At 51.6% G+C, this 17,926-nt stretch overlaps 1 protein-coding gene across 2 annotated transcripts in view; it reads left to right on the top strand.

Annotated features, from left to right (window-relative positions):
* The first annotated feature begins 2,736 nt into the window (after positions 1-2,736).
* Positions 2,737-17,926, top strand: part of CDH23 (cadherin related 23) — a 185,212-nt gene continuing 170,022 nt past the window's right edge. For both annotated transcript variants that reach the window (XM_069018960.1, XM_069018959.1), the window contains exons 1-2: positions 2,737-3,004; positions 15,895-15,969. In XM_069018960.1, coding sequence (XP_068875061.1) covers positions 15,900-15,969 — 70 coding nt within the window. In that variant the 5' untranslated portion in view covers positions 2,737-3,004; positions 15,895-15,899. The remainder of the gene's footprint in view (positions 3,005-15,894; positions 15,970-17,926) is intronic.

Raw genomic sequence — 17,926 nt, forward strand, 5'->3', positions numbered from 1 at the left:
GGCTCTGTGACCCAGGGTACAGAGAGTCCCAGTCCTGCTGGGCCTGGCAGCCCAGCACAGAGGGGTTGCTGTGCCTGTCCCATGCTGCCTTTTCCAGCAGCCTTTGGAGTTAAATCCTACTGGCCAAGGGGAAAAGAAAGCTGGGATCTGGCAAAGCAGAAGCAGCAAGGCAGCAGGGTGCTGGGAGCAGGAGGGGAAGGGATGAAAGGGCACAAAGTGGAGGGGATGCATCTGCTGCAGCTTCTGCTCAAAGGAGACCAGCTGAGCTTATGCCTGAGCTGGTTTTGTCCTCTCTCAGCTCTGTGGTGCCAGCTCCCCCTCCCTGCTTCAGAGCTGGACCAGGTTCAGTGTTAGTATTTGAAAACAAACAAATATGCTGGAGGAGGAAAGGGAATTTTTGCTGTGAAGCAATACTCACCCCACATCAGTTGCAAGTGACTTCTCTTTCACTCTGATCTCCAAAGCCTTGTCCAGACTGTCCTCCCTTAGTGGAGTGCCTCACAGGGTAGGAATGCTGGCACCTCTCCATCTGTGGCACCAGCCTTTGTGTTACAGAGGCTTTGGTGCAGTGCTGTTACCCCGCGGGAGGCATCTCTGAAGCCACCTTGCTATCCTTCAGCATTGCCTTGGTGGTGGCCAAAGAGCAGCAGGAACAAGATGGTCTTTAAGGCCCCTTCCAACCCAAACCATTCCATGATTCTATGAAACACAAGTGGTCACTGGGGGCTTGGGAAGGGCCACCATCCACAGCATATGAGCTGAGCTGAACCCGCCCCTCCACGGGTGCCCCACAGGAAAAAACAAACCTTGGCTTTGAAACCTTGCCAGCCAGCTGCAGGCTTGCCCGGCTGCTGTTCTCCTTTTACATGTTTTATGGAGTAATTTGTACTATATTTACACAGCAGTGATAAACAGTTTTTAAATGGAAGCAAAGAAAACGCTGCTGGATGAATTGTTACAAAAAAGCCCTGTTTGCCATTCCAGCAGGGGGAAAAAAGGGATAAAAATCACCGTCCTAGGGACATGCTGTTCGTCATATCTGGGTATTTTTTTCCCTTGATTTGTGTGCCTAATGTGAGCAGAAGAAGTCGCAGATGCATGCTGAATTCTGCAGGGAACATATGCATGCATTTAAATCATTTACAGCATTTACTGGTGCAATTGTAAAGCACATTATTTTTCTGCATTTGTAATTAGGCTCCAAACAGATGGTGAAGGACTGTAGCTCCTGATTAGACAGGCTTGTGCTCTGTTGGACGGCGCAGCGAGAACCAACTGAGATGAGAAACTTTTCCTCCTAATTTATCACGCCCGGGCGGGGGAGTGCAGGAGCTGGGGCTGCCTGAGTGTGAATTCCAGCGCGCCTTGAGAAGGCTGGGCAGAGCTCAGTGAGCCATCCCTCTGCCATCCCTACCTGCTGGTGGATGGGCTGCCTGGACCCCCCTGCCAGCTCCTCTTCCATTCCAGGTTTTGTCACCCTGCCTTGCTGCACAGCTTGGAACACCTGCCAGAGCAGGATGGAGCGTCTGCTCTGACAAATGCCTTCAATATGAAGCAGGAGCTGGGAGGTGAGAAGGGTTTTTAAAGCAGGAGCAAGCTCCAGGCTGATAGCTGTTTAGGAGGAGCGATCCCACCTGCCTGGCCTCAGTTCCACTTTTTTTGCCACCCTTGGCTTGGCGAGAAGGGGAGAGATTTCCTTCTCTCCTGAGGGCAACCTTGAACCTTAAACAGCACCACAAGCTTGTCACTGGTCCCCTGCACTCACCTTCCAACTGCCCAGGAGTCCCCCTTGCTATAGACACCCCACTGTACTCACACAGGGGACAATTTATCTATCTGCTGTTATTTGCACTTCTTCCTACAGTTTCTTATTTTCCTTGCTGACCTCCTTAAATCACAAATGTGTGAACCTGATCAAAATGGGTTAATGAGAGGCAACTGGCAGAGCAGAGCAAGGCAGAAGAGGAGCACGACGGCACTCTGAGACCTCACGGGGCTGGAAGTTGTGACCCTGGGTGAGCAGCACAGGAGCCTTCCAGGATTCCCTTGAGGAAACAGCATGACCAAAGTTCCTTTGTGTCCCCTTTGCTGGTCCCCCCAGGCTGTGGAGATAAGTGGTCACCTTCCCTTGGGTTTTTATCTTGCTGCTCCACTGAGTTACCAGCAAGGTCAAACACAGGTGTGCCCCAGGGCTGGCCAGGAGGGAGGCCATCTTCTGCGTGGCACAGCCCTCTGGTGTTCCCCGACCCCAAACAGGGAACAAGCAGCTTGGAGACCACACTGCAGGGAAGATGGCCCAGCCGAGGGTATGATGGCAGGGGACAGGGGAGATGGGAAGGGCTGTGGGGTGGATTCTCTGTGCCTGTTCATGGATTCTCTGTGCCTGTAGATGGCACCTTTTCCTTTGCTGAGGAAGAAAGAATAAACCGAGGGGAAGGAAAAAAAACAAGCTGGTGAGGTAGGGCTCAAAGCTAAGAGAAAGGTGCTTCACATGTGTGGCATGAAGTGACTCAGGGTAGTTGCAAAGTTGTCTCCTGTCACTGCCGCTGCTCTTGATCCAGATCAACTGGATCGTCACTGAACCCTCTCCAGTTTACTAACATTCCCCAGCAGTAAGAAATCACAAGGGCTGAGTGAAAAGTGCTTCCAGCTGCGCAGAGAGTTGCTCCAAAGGGTTTTTTTTTTACCCTCATCAACCCATTGTGGATCTAACAAGCCCAGCCTGGGGCTGCAGGGTGCTCTCAGTGCCTCTAGCAGGGGATGGGCCCTGCTGGCTCCAACTTGAGACAATTCTGCAAACAGGCTGCTTTGGGGTCTGCAGAGTACAGAGGGCTTCAGCCAGGTCCTGGCAAGGCTTTTTGGGGCTCACCAAAATCACCTTGACCCTTCTTGCCATGTGTTATCACCACAGGAATGCTTGGTCCAGGGGTAGCTTGCGTGGACCCACCTGTAAACACAAGCTGGAAGATCCCTGAGGAATTCCCACAGAATTAGGTATTCAAAGGTGAGCCCATTTTCTGCCCCTCCTGCTGCCTCCACAGGGACTATCACCTTCCAAAGATGCAATTTGAAACCCAGTACTTCTGTACTTCTAAAGGGAAAAAAAACCCCAAACAACAAAACCAGCTGCTCTTTCAGTGCTTTTATTCTCCAGAGAGAGAATTCCAGCATCCCTTAACTTTGCTCAGCTTTCTCACCAGCCTCCTTCACTCATAAATTCCTAAACAAACAGTGTGATCCTAATACTGGCCTTAAAGTTCTGTGTGAAATGGACCTGGAAATTAATTTCACACTGGAAAAGCCGGCTCACTGTCAGCCACAGCACAGGTGGTCGAAAAGAAAACTCCAAGATGGCTCTATAAATTAATTGTGACTTGGGTGAGAAGGTAGCAGGTGGGGAGCTGCCTCCCTCACACCACCATCCCAACCCACGCAGCACCATGGGGTGCTAGAAAGCTGTGGGAGAGGGAGGATACCACCACTCCCCTGGGGCTTGTGGTCTGGGGGGACAAAATCACCATGTTTCCCCCCAGAAAAGTGGAAGCAGGGGGCATGGGCTGCTTTTTCCTGAGCATAAAAGCCACCCTGCATTTTTACACAGGTTTTCTTTACTGAGGAAAAAAAAAAAGGATAGTACTTTGGGGAAGCACTTCCAGGGACCCTTGTGGGAGACTCCTGGGGAAAAGGAGGCGTGAAGAAATGACGGATGGCACAATATTGCACGGGCTGGTTGTCAGGCAGTGATGTCCGTGCAGACCCTGGAGTCTGCAGCAGAACGTGGTCCGTGGCAAGCAGAGATAATTCAGTATCTGAGTGGGGGAGGATTTTGCACGTGTCTGTGTTTTACCTGCTTTCCATGTGATATTTCATCTATTTAGAGACAAACAGTGATCCCAGCTCTTGCAGTGGAAGGCAGGCAGAGGAGTGAGACATTGTGGGGAGAGCTGGATGCAGGAATATTCTGTGACTGGATGGAAAATGAGGGGGAGAAGCCCTGCAGTACAATTTCAAGGTTGAGTGAGTGGTGCCAGGAGGCTGTGAAAGGCTCTGCTGAGCTGCTCTATGTTCACAGACAGGATGGAGAGGGGATCTGCCTCCAAAAAAAAATCAGGTTTCCCTGTAATGAGTCTGTGGAGAAAGGCTGGGATAGCAGAGAGGTTAGTCCAGCTCTCCAGCTCCCTGCTTTGGCTTGGTGTTAATTATGATGCCAGTAGCAACTGGGAGCATCTCTGCTCACAATGTATCACTTTCATCTATTTCCTTCTTTTCCCCAGCCCTGAACCTGTTAAAAGGCACACCTCCCAGGCTGGGTCTTGGAGTACCATGGATTTCTCCAAACAGGAGCTTGGGAACATCGGCTCAGTGTCCAGCCTACACGTAACTATTGCTGCCCCTGCCTGATTTAAACCGGGCTTGACAGGGAGGTACAGATCACAAGATACTGAATTCCTGTGTGTTTTGTGAACCTAGGCACTGAAACCCCCCCCAGTCCTCCCTCTCCTCTTCAATGGGAAAGGCTGCACCCTGTACTCCACCGGCAGTGGGACTGGGAGTCCAAGCTAGACCCCCAGACCTTGTTAGAGCTGACTTATGTGAAACAGGTGACACAGCTTCAAACCAGTCAGGATGTGAGCAGAAATCCATGGTGTGAAGCCAAGGCATAGGAACCTAGCAGAGGAGAGGCGTGCTCCTGTTTAAGTAGAAACACCGACCTGAATTTATCGGGAGAGTCATTAAGTGAGACATCACCTGTGCAAAGCCAGAGCAGGTACAGGCACCCAGGCCTGACACATGTCTTCACCTATGGTTTTGCTTTGGTTCCTCCCTTTTTTTGTCATTTCTTCCCCTCATTAGCTCCCTGACTTTGTGGATGTTGCTGGGATGAACACAGCATGAGGATCCTGGCTGTGTACACACTGCATGATGATGATGAAGAAGGCAAGGAGGGGATGAAGGCCCTGGGAGGGAGAAACCCCCTAGAGCAGGTGGCTCAGCTCAGTGGGGTGCTCAGAACCCCAAACAGGTTAACACCTGCACCCTTTGTACTCCTGGTGACCCCCAAGGTCAGTGCCAGCTACCAAGGCCAATTCCTTAAGGAACCTAACACAGCCCAGGTGTGATGTGAGGAAATTATCTGCCGGTGCCTTAGTCAGCTGCAGAGAGCTCATTGCATTCAGCTGTTTGCCAGGGACTTTGGGTTCCGCTCAAAGCAGCTGCACGTGTGCCAGGGCTGGCTCTGGGGTGCCAAGTGCTTGAGGCTTGGCCAGGTTTGGTGGAGGAATCCCCCCATCCCCAGGGAGCACCAGGAGCAGACCTGTGCCCAATTCCAACCAATCAGCCCGGGAGCTTTGTTAATGGCATAATTAGAAGGAGCTGCTCAAGAGAGGCAAAGGCTTAATTACCCCCACCTATGCCTGCAGGAGCATTTGCCTACGGGCGCTCCAGGATGAGGGGAGTGGAGGGGAGGGGTCCTCACATCCCTGGAAATGTTTGAAGCTAAATTGGATGAGGCTTGGAGCATCCTGGTCTAGTGGAAGGTGTTCCTGGCCGTGGCAGGGGAACAGAATGAGATGATTTTTGATGTTCTCTCCAACCCAAACTATTCTGGGATTCTGTGATTCCTAGGCAAGGCTCCAGGGTGGGCTTTAGCAGCACAAACCGCGCTTGTTTAGCGTTCTAATCAAAGCTGGTCGTGATGGGGTTGGGTGCGATGGTACAGCTCCACGGGCCTCATGTGGTGGTGGGAGGCCGGTGTGTGTAGCAGGGCAAGACCCAAAGCCCTGCCCCTTCCTGGGATCCAGGAACAGGGAGTCACCCCCTCGGTGAGAGGACTGGTGTTACTGTAAGTGGCTTTTTATGGCTTTGTTGCTTCCAAGAAGGCAAGAAATGGGGTGAAGCAGTGGCATTTGGCCGTTTTCCCAAAAGCTGCTTGTGGGGAGGTCTTGGACCGGAGGCAGGAATGTCCTGCCAGGCTTAGGAATGCCGGGAGGACAACAGGGTTGAGGGCAAGAAGGGTTTGGTCGGAAGTGTGGCTTGGCAGCACGGTAGATAGGAGCCCGTGCCCATGGAGAGCGAGGCTCCGGGTGCCCGGGGAGAGCAGCTCGGCAGGAATATCCGTGCGGCTCTCCTGGCACGCCGTGCCCGGATCGCTTTCCCGCTCATGTATGATTTACGTGCTCCGGGCCCTGCCAGCTGCTCCCGCGTGCAGGTCAGAGAAATAACAACATTAGCAAGAAAAAAAAAATAATTAAACCCACTGAGGCTGAGTTAAACTTTCAGTAACCAGCACCCAGCGCCTGCTCGGGCTGAAGTTGGATTTGAGGAGGTGTCTGCTGTTTTGGGGGCGAGCCCTGGATTTGGGGCGGCCGGGAGTCCCCAGGGAGGGGTCAGGAGCGGGGGAAGGTGGAGCCGGCGCTGAAATCCCGGGTACCTGGGCGAGGGGCGCTGCGCCGCCCGCGTCAGTGTCTCCCGCGCTCCTTCCCTTTCCCTCCCTTTCCTCCTCCTCCTCCTCCTCCTCCTCCTCCCGCGGCGGCTCACGCGGCTCGCAGGGCGGCGGGGGGGGGAAGGCATGGGGGGTCGCCTCTGACACCGGGCTTCGAGATATCCACCACAGGTAATGGCCCACCGCTTTTCCTTATTGCTCGTGGGTTTATTCATTTGGGAGGGGTGGGATGGGGGGCGAGGAGGATGTGCGGAGGCGAGGGCATCACCCCCTCCATTTCCCGGGGGGCGGCTTTGCGCGGGGTCTCCCTTCCAGAACCTACTTGGTTTGCTTTCACCGAGCGAACAGATTTTTTTGCGGGGCCGAGCCCTGCTATTATTGTTATTCTTTTGGGCGGGGGGGACGCGCTTAGCGCGGTGGTTTCCGTGGCAGTAGAGGGGGAGCTCAACCTTTCTCCCTTTTCCCTAAAATAACACTATAAACGTACGGTGGCATCCTCTGTCCTGCCCCGAGGGAGCGGGCACGCTGCCCCCTCCTCCCCCTATCCCCGGCTCTAATTTGGAGTTCGGGCTGCTCAGAAGCTCCAAAGTTTCTGGGATAAGCCGGGGTTGAACTTCTTCCTAGACGTGGGAATGCCGCGCCGCAGCCGCGCGTGGGGGCTGAGCCGCAGTGGAAGCGGTGGGATTTTTAAATCCCCTCCAAACACTATTAAAATAGCAGGACAGCGCTTTAAAATGCCAAGCTTTCCCTGAACGTTTTGAGAAAACATTTTATTTTAGATTACTTTTCTCCCTCTGATTCTTTACTTGCTGCTGCCTTCCTTCGTCTCCTCCAGAACCTGCGGACCCTCTTTTCTTTAAATCCGTGTTCTGGCCACCTTGCCGGCCACTATCGCTTCCCCAAGCTGCCTCTTTTATCCATTAGCGTTTTCCAGGAGGAGAGGGATGCTGGAATGGGACATTTCTTACGCTGATGTGTGTTTTCTTTGTTGTTGCTTTCGGTTTTTTAGCCTGTGCTGGGGGAAAAGCCGCGTCTGGCAGCGGATTCCTCGGGCAGGAGGGCTGGCAGAGCTGCCGAGGCTCGCTCTGCTGGGGCTGCACGCAACAAGCCTGTCTTCTTCCCGAGATCTTCCCGGTGCATCCTGCGGGAGCCTGGGATGCCTCGTGCATGTGGGATAGAGCGGTGCATTGAGATGTTTAAATTTATGTTTTTGGAGAGTGGGGGCTGGGAATAAAGTATTCCCATGGAATACTCGCATTTGTGAAAATCCAGGTGGTTATTTTGGCAGAGTGAGTTTTACCTTTGTTTCTTCTTCTCCCCTGTCCTGTCGAAGGAGGGGAGGAGAAATTGCTGTGCAATTCCGTTTTCCTTCGCTACTTCTGTCCCTCCCCAGCACAAAGCTTTCTTGTTTCGGAAGGAGTTGGGATGGTGTAGTGAAAAATACAGTGTTTTGTTTTAAGATCAGGTTGTAAAACACCATCTTTGTGGGAAACTGTAAAAATTGATGTTGTCCCTTCTTTTAATTTTTAATTTTGTGATAATTGGGAGCAACAATGTTTGGAAGAGGTGGGAGCCGTGGAGCTTGGCTGGCTGCTGTGGCTAAGCCTGGGAAGGGCCCCCAGCCCATGTCCAAAGGGACTGTGTCCCTCTGCCAGGAGCATCACCTGGGTACAGCAGGGAGGGAGGCAGCACCAGAACCATTCCTGCTGTCCAGCTGCAATAATCTCCAGAGTGATGTCCATGGCATGGCAGCTCCTCTGCTGAGCTGGTGCAAGGAAAAAGGCCCTGCAATCCTCTTCTGAGCACACCCCGGAGTAGCGGGGGGGAAAGGACCTCTTAAAAAGGATTCCATTTATGAAGTTTCTTAGATGTTCTGTGCAGATGGTCTGGAGCACAGATTATTTTTGAATTTAAGAAGCTTTAGGATATGGGATTGGCTTGATGAGGGGGCTGGCCTATGGCCTCTTGTTAGGGTGTAAAATATCCCAGCTGCTCGCAGCCAGGCTAATTGAGCTGGAGCTTTGCTTTGGGAGCATGAACAGTTCCATGTGCAACCTAAAACTTCCATGTTTATTTCCCCACTATAGTATCTTTCTTCCTCCAGTAAGGCTTCTAATAATGTTGCAGGAGAAATATGGTTATTTTGGGGCTTTTGTGGCCCAAGACCTACAAATGTGAAATTTCCTGCCTTTGTGCTGATGTTATCTGACTGTATTTCAGTGTGCAGATTCTGCAGCTGAAATGGGGAGAAACTGGGAATTCCAATGGTTAAGACCCAAATCTTGCAGATGTCCTGGATCTTGCCAGTGGTTTGGTAAAAACCAGGATGCTATGGCAGGGGCTGGAGTAGCATTTATCCATGGGCTGTGCTCAGCTTGAGGTTTCAGTGTGGGCAGGAGATGTTAGTCCAGGGGCCTGGTGCCTTTCAGTCCATGAAGGTGAAGATTAGATGGCATATTAGGAAGGAATTCCTTGCTGTGAGGGTGGGGAGCTCCTGGCACAGGGTGCGCAGAGAAGCTGTGGCTGCCCCATACCTGGACGTGCCCAAGGCCAGGTTGGACGGGGCTTAGAGCAAGCTGAGATAGTGGAAGGTGTCCCTGCCCACGGCAGGGGCTGGAACTAGGTGGTCTTTAAAGTCCCTTCTGACCAGCGGGGCAATCCTAGCACACAATGTCACTTTTGCAGCCTCCTGGAAGAGTCCATTTGAACCCGTGTCCTGGGGCTAAGGACCTGGCTTGCAATGGAAACTGCTCTGGGTGTGGGAGGGCTGTGCTGTCCCTTCAGAGCCTCTGCCAGAGCCTGGATTGCTTTGCCCTGATATGTGGGTTTGATAAAACAGCTGCTCTCCCAGGAAGAAAGAGGTCCTGCTTGGAGTGAGCTGGGGAGAGAGTCACTGGGGGCAAATTTGTGATGGAAATAGAGCAATGTGCTGGAGGCTGGGCATGCTGCACCTTTGGAAAGGGCATGTAGGAGAGGGACTGGACAGCTTCAAGGGCCCTCAGCCACATCTGGGGTCTCAGGAGGGTTTGCATGAACAAGCCTGTCACTGGTGATGGACTGCTGTCATTAATCCAAATAATTTCATCCCTGCTGCATGCCTTTGTCTTTCTGTTCAATCCCTGCTCCCCAGGGCTGCTGTTTGGAATTGAGGGATTTTGAGGGGGTTCCTTGTAAGTATCCCCATCTTCCTTGCCATGTGCTGTCTACTTTTTTTCCTGCTCCTACAATTCCAGCCAGCGAGTGATTACCCCAGTGTGCCCATGGTGCTGCTCCGCCAGGCGAAGCTTCCCTTTTATTAACTGGAACAGCCAGCGGGCCTTGGAAAGGTCTGGAGCAGCAAAGTGCCTCTCGCTGGAAGTTAAGTGAGCTTTGTGTGAAAGCAGCAAGGACACTTCCCTCTTGATTTGGATGAGGCAAGAAATGGCCTGAGAGCCTTTGCAGCTCCAGTTCACCAGTGTGAAGGTTTTTTGTGGGTTTTCTTACGGTTGTTTTATTTTTTTTCCTTTCTTCTGAAGTATCCCTTTTTCCCTCTGTTTTTAAGATCTACCATTCCAGTCACCAGAGGCCTGAGCAAAGTAGCCTTGTTGCTTCTTTTTAGTGTTGCAAACACCCAGCCTGGAGCTTAGGGGCAGCTGGGGGCAAGGGAGATGGGATGAAATCCCAGGTGCACACGCACCTGGGGTCCTGGGCTTGCAGTGGTGTTTACCAAGGGAGATGGAGTTAAGTAACTCACCCATCTCCTTTGGCAGGGCTTTAAAATGCAGCTTGGTGACTGATTGGGAGGAGCTGGTGGTTCTGAGGCTGGTGACTTGCTCTTGAGGCTGATGCTGAATCCTTTATTGCTGTTGTGGGGGGACATCTTGGGGCAAAGCCTGTGCCCTGCTCCCTCCTGCTGCAAAAAGGGGATCTTCACCTTGAAAACTGTACCTGGACGTGGCAAGGAGGGAGGTGCCAAGGCAGTCCCTACCAGCACATGCTTTTTTTCCCCTTTAATCCCACTTCACACATATCTTGTCCTCTTCTTTCCCCCAAACCAAGCACAGCTCTTGTGCCCAGCTCTGGAGCAGCACGGGTGGGAGCCCCCAGGTTCTGTAGGCGCAGGCTGGGTGGCAGCAGTTCAGACACTCAGGGATCGTGTGTGGGAGCCCGAGGATGTTGGACACTTCTCCTGCATAGTTTTGATGCAGTGCTTGGAAGTCCAGCCAGGCTGCTGCCTGCTCTGGGTGAGGGGGAGGCCTTCCTCTTCCAGGCAGGGCACAAGAAGAAAGTGTCTGGCATCCCATTCCTGAGCAGGCTTGGAGTCAGGCCTTCAGCATTCTTACATTTGCCACTTTGTCCATTCCTGTATATTTTTCTAAGAGTCTGGAGAGAGGGTCCTGTCTTGTGAGACCAGACTGTGTGTGTCACTTCTCTGCATTCAGCTTTCCACTTTCTCCTAAAGCAAGGATTCCCACCCTTCTTCCCCTCCTCCTTTTTTTCCTCCCTCTTTTTTTCCTTTAAGCCAAGCTCTGTTGCTGTTGGCTGCTTTTCCACCTTTTCATCCCACGTTAGCATCATCTGCTCCACAGCTTTGCTGTGTTGCTTCCATGTGTTGGTGCAGCCCAGGAGCCTGTTGGCTTGGTCTCCATGCCCCATCCCAGCCTTCCTCCCAGCTTAGGAGCTGCTGTTTCAGCTGAACGGAGGTTTTGTGATGGAAAATGGTTGCTATGAGGCCTATGGTGACTAGCAACCAGTGCTGGAGACTCTGAAGAGCCAGTGCTGCCCCACTTAAAAGGATATAAATCAGGAATCTCCACTTCTGTCTCCCCAAAAGAGAAGCTGCCCTTGCCATGGAGGGATGGGTGCCAGTGACTGATGCAGCAGGGAATAGGAACCCTCTTCCCAAAGCTCCCGGGGTGTTATTTTAATATTCCATGGATGCAGAAGTTGAGTTGGATGCATTATTTGACTTTTCCTTGGAGATACCACAGTTGTGGTGTAGGGTTTGATGTTGCTTATGCAGAGCAGGGTAGTTATTGGGACTGTCTTGTGGCAGTGACTTGGAAAACCAATGTCATTTCCAACCCAGGCACAGCCTTCCTGCATGGACAGCAATGTTTAAAGATGGTATTTCCTTCTGAATCTGGGTTTTTGGTTAAATGATGTGTTAATGCAATTTTGCAGCTAATGTTTGATTCCTGTGGGAAAGCCAATGTCTGGAAGCCCCAACCAAAATACGTTCACTCCTGTTCTTGTTTTAAAATGGAAGTAAACTGCTGGAAGTGTGGGAAACTTTTGGGTGTTAGTAGTTGTCAGTAAGGAGCAGCTTGAGCTTTTTCCCTGGAAGAAGAAAGGTTTGAGTACCCCAGTTGGGAAGTGCAGATTATTTGTGGGGAGCAAACACCCCTCTCTCCAGTCTTCATTTTGATTTTGGGGTGAAGGAAGGAGAGAGAGGATTTTCATGCTTTTTTCTCTCCTACATACACCATCTCAGGTGGGTTGTGGCAGGTGCCAGCAGCTGTGCCCCTTATTCCCTGTGGGCATCCATATCCCTGCTCCCATGTGCATACCAATATCCTGGCCTGTATTTATTTAACCGGGAAATTTTATTTTCTTTCACTGCAGGGAATAGAAAGCAAGAAAAAAAAAAGGGGGGGGGGGCAAATTTTTTCACTGGGAACAAATCTCATTTTCAAGAGTCCTGACAAAATGAGCCATAAAATTACAATATTTCAAAGTGCTTTGTAATTCTAGCGTGGATAGCTCTTCATCATGGAATCTGAAAGCTCAGAAAATATAAAACTCATTAGATTAAAATAAACCACCTACTGCACGGGAGAAAAGCTTATTTATCAATATCAATTTACTTCTGATTACCCTGTTCTGCAATTTGTTATTTTTGGGAATTATGACTTGGATATGGCTCATGCCAATATGGGGGTGGGAATAATAAAAAAAAAAAATCGGAATTAAGTTGTAATTTTTTTTCCTTTTGAATCCTACTTATTGTAAAGCCAAGAGGCAGTAATAAGAAGAAAAGGTGAATTTCTAGCAGTGCTTTTTTTAAGCAGCAGAGGGACGAGGAAGCTGGGAAAGCAGGAGAGGCTGTTCTTTTGGTGTGAGGGGTGGTGTTAAGCGATGTGCTTGGCCAAAGGGGATCCCGGGGTGGTTTTTTGGATGCGTGTTTGGTGGTAGTCCGTACTGGATCTCCTGGCTGCTCTTCCAAGGTGGCCACAGTGACAGAGGAAGCTTGGCAGAGAGGGGTCCTCCAGCAGCTGGATGGATGCTGTGGGTGTGGTGGCATCCTGGTGACATCTCAGGTACTTCCACCCCACCTCCCACATCAAATCCTGTGGGTGGGCAGTGCTGTTCCTCTTTGGGGGACACCATTGGTGTTTTGTTGCCGGAAAAGGGGCTTTTTTGGGAAGGCACACAGTTTCCTCCTGCGGCGGCCGTTCGGGAGACGCTCTGATTTACACTTTCATTTCCTCTCTGTGCCCCTGGCGCAGCGCAGAGCAAACAGAGAGGTTGGAGCTGTAAATTTTGAGGCTCGAGCATCGCGGTGCTGTTTGGGGAAGGGAAGACCAGGCGGGGGGGAGAAGGGACAGGGGTTCTGGGCATGATTAAAGATGCCAGCGTGGAGCAGCTCTGCCAGCCGGGCTACGGAACGGCAGCTCCGGCGGAGGCAGTGGTATGTTTTGTGTGTGCGCAGAGCCGGCTCCCGTAGGCAAGCGCCCCAGCAGGGCGTTCAAAAATAAACCAGCCCGGGTGCAGAGCCTGGAACTGCTGTTAAAGCACCCCGAGAGCAGTCCATGGCCCGGGCTGGAGCGCTGGGAGCGTCCCTGCTCCGGCGTTCCGTGGAGGTGAGGTGCCAGGAGGAGGCTCCTGGAGCATGGCTGGGATGGGTGCGTGCCAGGGGCTGGAGCAGGTGGGATTTGCCACGTTTAGGGATGCAGCAATGCTGTTGAAGCAGTGAAAAAGCCGCTTCTCAGGCTTGGGAAAGGAAGGAGGAGGCATTTGGAGAAAGCAGGCTGAAAAGCCTTTGCTTGACCTGAGTTGATTCCTAAACTTTCAAGCCCCAGATTTGTTTGCACTGTGGTGTTTCCTCAGCTTCCCATTCCCTGAGGCTCTGTCTGCTGCTCCGTGTGCCTTGGGAGCAGCTGCCAGCAGATGGGGAAACCTCTGGTTTAACATTAGTGCTTTGGCAGCCAGGAGGAGACAACAGTTGAGCTCCTGGGGATGCCTTGCCCAGAGAGATTATCATGCTGGAAACTGCACCAAATGCTTCCTCCGAAGAGCCTCATTCAGGCACAAGGTGCAATTTAATCTGCTCTTAGTCACATTTTTTTAAGTTCTCCCCAGAGACTTCTTGATCCCGTTCCTTAAATTTGCAATATCTGAGTGAACCATCTCAAAGAACCAGTGAAGAGCTGCAACATTAATGAAGACAGAGAAAATCAAAATGACATTTCAGGCAATTACTTACATAATGAAGTGACTGACTTGGAATATCCAATATTTAGATTTATCATGACACTCGAAAGGGGATGCTGTCAACCACCTTTATTTCTACATCACATAAATTGTTTTTCCACTGCCCTGTTGCCTTTTAAACATGGGCTGTGAAGATGGAAAATGTTCACGCTCGCTTGGGCTGATAGTGGTGCTGTTTGAGAAGAAAGTTAGTGTTTTCCTCAGTGGCATTTCGGCACTGCAGAAGGCAGAGGAACTCATTTCCATCGCATCCTCTCTGGCTGCAGCACCAAGAGCTTGGGCTCTGCATTCCATGCTGGATGCAGGGGTCTGGAACAACAGTGCTGTCTGAGATTTCCTCCTCCTCAAAACCTATTAAAGCAAGGGAAAAATTGAGATGTTTGGTGTTTTTTCTTTATTACAAGAATCTATTCTGCTTTTGCTGGCCAAACGTAAGTATTTAAAGGGATTGTCAGGATGCCTGGTTCCTGGGAAAGTGGTCATTTTTGTTTAGAAACTGGGCCTTATAGATGCTCTGCTGACACCAAGCACTCAGAAGTCAGAAGCTTGTCACGATGTGGAGGTTTAAACTCTCCTGCCCTGACTGTGTTTTCTAAGGCAATGGGCATGATTACACCTGTCTTCTCAGGCTTGCACTGAGATACCTGAAGATGCACAAAATGCACCACAGCACCATTTTCCTTGTCTAGGCACAGACCTCTTCATCCCAGAGACTCTCTGTAGCAAAATAGCAGGAGAAATTAGAATTTCAGGCCCTTTTTGCAGTGACAGTTATGAGCTGTCTGCTCTGACACATCCATCAGTAACGATAAAATAGGTGTAGCTATTGCTTTGGAGCTCCTTTAGGAGCCTCCCTGAGGCTTCCCATGAATCTCTTAAGGGGGACAGAGCCCTTCACCCTTAGCTGGGTTGGGATAACTCTACCCACTGATGTGGGTAGAGCAGGATGCTGTGAAGGGAAGGTTTAGCTGGGTGACAGCTCCTCTCCCTGGAGTGTCACCTCCTCTCTCTGTCCTTGGGGCTGCTGCTGTCCCAGCTGGAACTGGTGGGAAAACATTCCACTGCCCCACAGCTTGCAGAGCACTCAGGGAAACACGGAGAGCTTCAGAGATGGGTCACTGGGGTGTCCTGTCAGTCTCAGGCTCTGCCTGAGGAAGCTTCTGGAGGTCTCTTTGTGCCTTTACACTCTGTGTAATACATGTGATTTATATTTGCCTCCAGGGTTGGAATGTTTTAAAATCCCTGTGTGCAAATTTCCTTGCAAAGCGAGACTTGGCTGAGGTTTTGTGGGGTTGGTTTGGAAAAAGCTTTGGGGTTGATGGTCTGAACACCAGGTGAGGATGTGGCTGTGCTGGCACCTCCCTGGTGCTCTTTTATTCTGTTTCCTTAGTGTGAATAGCCTTGTGCTGTGTTGAAAATTTGGGAGGCAGAGAGGGCTGAGGGCACACTCGGCAGCCTCCTTGCCTCCCATGCTCCTGCAGTGCCTGCTCTGCAGCCACCCACGTGCTGTGAGAGGTTTGAGGGGCTCTGCTCCCAAATCTTGGTGCCTCTCCAGTGATTTTGGGTCAAGCTTCCTGCACAACTCTGCCAAATCATCTCAGATCCAGCTGCTGACAGTTCGCTGCTGTGTCACTCCCAGGTCACAGCAGCTCTTCCTTTGCTCTGGTGCTGGAGTGGCTCATCCCAGCTGGGGCTGCTCCTCTCCTGGCCACGGTGGTCACTGTGGCTTGTCCCCTCACATGAGAGGATCTTTGGGAAGAGGAAAGAAAAAAATGGAGCACCTCCACCAGGTTAATCGTGGTTTCTATCGCTAAGAGGATGTTTGGGGGCTGCATGAACTGAGAAACAGTGTTGATGTCCTGAGGGTTCCCCTGTGGCATCGGGGAACCTGGGGCAGGGCTGTACCCTGAGCCTGATTTAGGGAGACAAGGTCGTATCTGCCAAGTGCTGGACTTGACACTGCCTCTCTTCTTTGACAGGAACCATGAAGCGTCGTGTGGCTGCTGCCAGCACCTTCCTGCCTCTCCTCTTGCTCCTGGAGCTGGTCTCTCCAGGTAAGTCTGTCTCTGCTCTCTCCTTGCTCATGTTTGCAAGGTGTAAAGGCAATAATTGCTGTGTTTGTCATCTCCTGATGGATATACAGAGCAGCACTGCTGGGGTGATGTGGCTGCTACATGTGAGCAATCTCCTGTCTCCATCCTGTAAAGTCCTGGGGACCTGCACATTGTGCTCCCACTCTTCTTGCAGTCCTTACTCACTGCACATGTGGCATCAGATGGCCCTTCTTGTGAGAGAGCAGGTGGGACTGGAAAAACACCAGGAGCATCTACCACTGTCGGGTTCACCAGCACATCCATCCTCCTCCAAGGCTATCTCGGTGAAAAGCCCTTGGCAACTTCCAGGTGTGGATTCACCAAGGCAAAGCTGGTGCTGGACCTGACATGAGGTCAATTTACGTAAACAAAACCTAAAGAAAACTGGAGGCAGGGATGTAAAGCAGAAGCTTGTTAGCTGTTCAGCAGCAGAATATTGCTGGCAGGGCTCTCCCCATGCTTTCAGCAGCAAAGTCGTTACCTGAACTGTGCTTTAATGTATGCTGGGGGGGAAATAACTCCTATCTGAGCTGCAAAACCTCTTTTCTAATTCCCCATGGCAGGAAAGGCAGGGCTGTGGGCCAGAAGAGCCTCCACAGTAAGCCCTTCCCACTAATGCTGTGGGTCTTTCCTGGCACAGGGGCTTCTGGCAGAGAGCGGGTGGGACAATGGTCTTTTGGTGTAGAAAATGTGCCTTTTGGGACAGGTTCTGGCATATCACAAGGTGCATAGGAGCTGTAAATGTACAGCAAAGCTCCGTGAAAACTGGGATTGTTGCATGACCGGCCTAATCCCCCTGGGTGCTGGTGTGGGGAGGGGGGGGCCTGTGTGGCTCTTGCTGATAAACAATAGCTAGTGTGTGTCTATTTGATAGCACTGTGCCCTTTGGAATAAAGGCTTTTTTTCCCCCTTTTTTCCCCCTCCTGAAACCTCGAGATGGCTTGCCCAGATTGGCAGCCTGATTAAGCAGTCAGTGGATGACATTAGCTGTGACTGACAGGCGCAGTCAATCTCCCTCTGGTGTCGTGTTGGATCAAGGAGAGCCTCACTGGGAGCACTGCCCTGGTGCTCCTCTGGGAAGGGGAAAAATAAGGAAAAAAGACAATCTAGCAAGTCCTTTACTCCCCCCCTCCCCCCCGAGAGGTCACTTGCCAGAGTGTCCCATTGGAGGTGGGATGGTGGGGTTTGCCTGCCCAGCTGGGGACTTGCTCCCTCATTGCAGTGAGAAACTGTAAAGCCTTGGACAGGCAGCACACGGAAATGGGGATTTGGAGGTTTTGCAGCTCAGCAGCGTTCCAACCCTTCTCTCCTAAACCCTGCCCAGGGCTTGGGTTGTCATCTCTGTGATAAGCAAGTGCTGGCACAGCTCCTGTGCCTGCCATAGCCATAAGTGCATGGATGCCCTACCACACACCCTGGGCACTGCAGGTGATGGAACAACTCTTCCCAGAAGGTTTGTAAAGCTCCTGGTGAAGCAATGAGCTGGTGTATAATGGACAAGTGGAGCCTGAGTGGGCTTGGAGTGTTTGGAAGAGGATGGTTTAGCTCTGGCGTGGCAGTGGAGTCTCCCTGCTCCTGCCTGGCTACTGCTGCAGGAGGTGAGCCCTGGAGCCTTCTCTTCTCCAGGCTGAACGCCCCCAGCTTTCCCAGCCTGGCTCCAGAACAGAGGGGCTCCAATTCTCTTAGTGTCTCCGTGGCCTCCTCTGGACTCTGTCCAGCAGGTCCATGTCCCTCCTGTGCTGGGGGGGACCCCTTCTTGTGTTGAGGGTTACAGGGAAGGTGCATCCCAGGGTATAACTGGGTGGTTGTGGCAATCTCTCAGAAGGAAATGCCAGCGTTTATCCTGGGATTTGCAGCTCAAAGCAGTGTCCTGCCTTTAGACCCTCCCTCAGCAATTCCAAGCTCTCAGATGCTGGTC

The sequence above is a fragment of the Aphelocoma coerulescens genome, chromosome 6, assembly GCF_041296385.1.
Source record: "Aphelocoma coerulescens isolate FSJ_1873_10779 chromosome 6, UR_Acoe_1.0, whole genome shotgun sequence".
In the NCBI taxonomy this organism is placed as follows: Eukaryota; Metazoa; Chordata; class Aves; order Passeriformes; family Corvidae; genus Aphelocoma; species Aphelocoma coerulescens.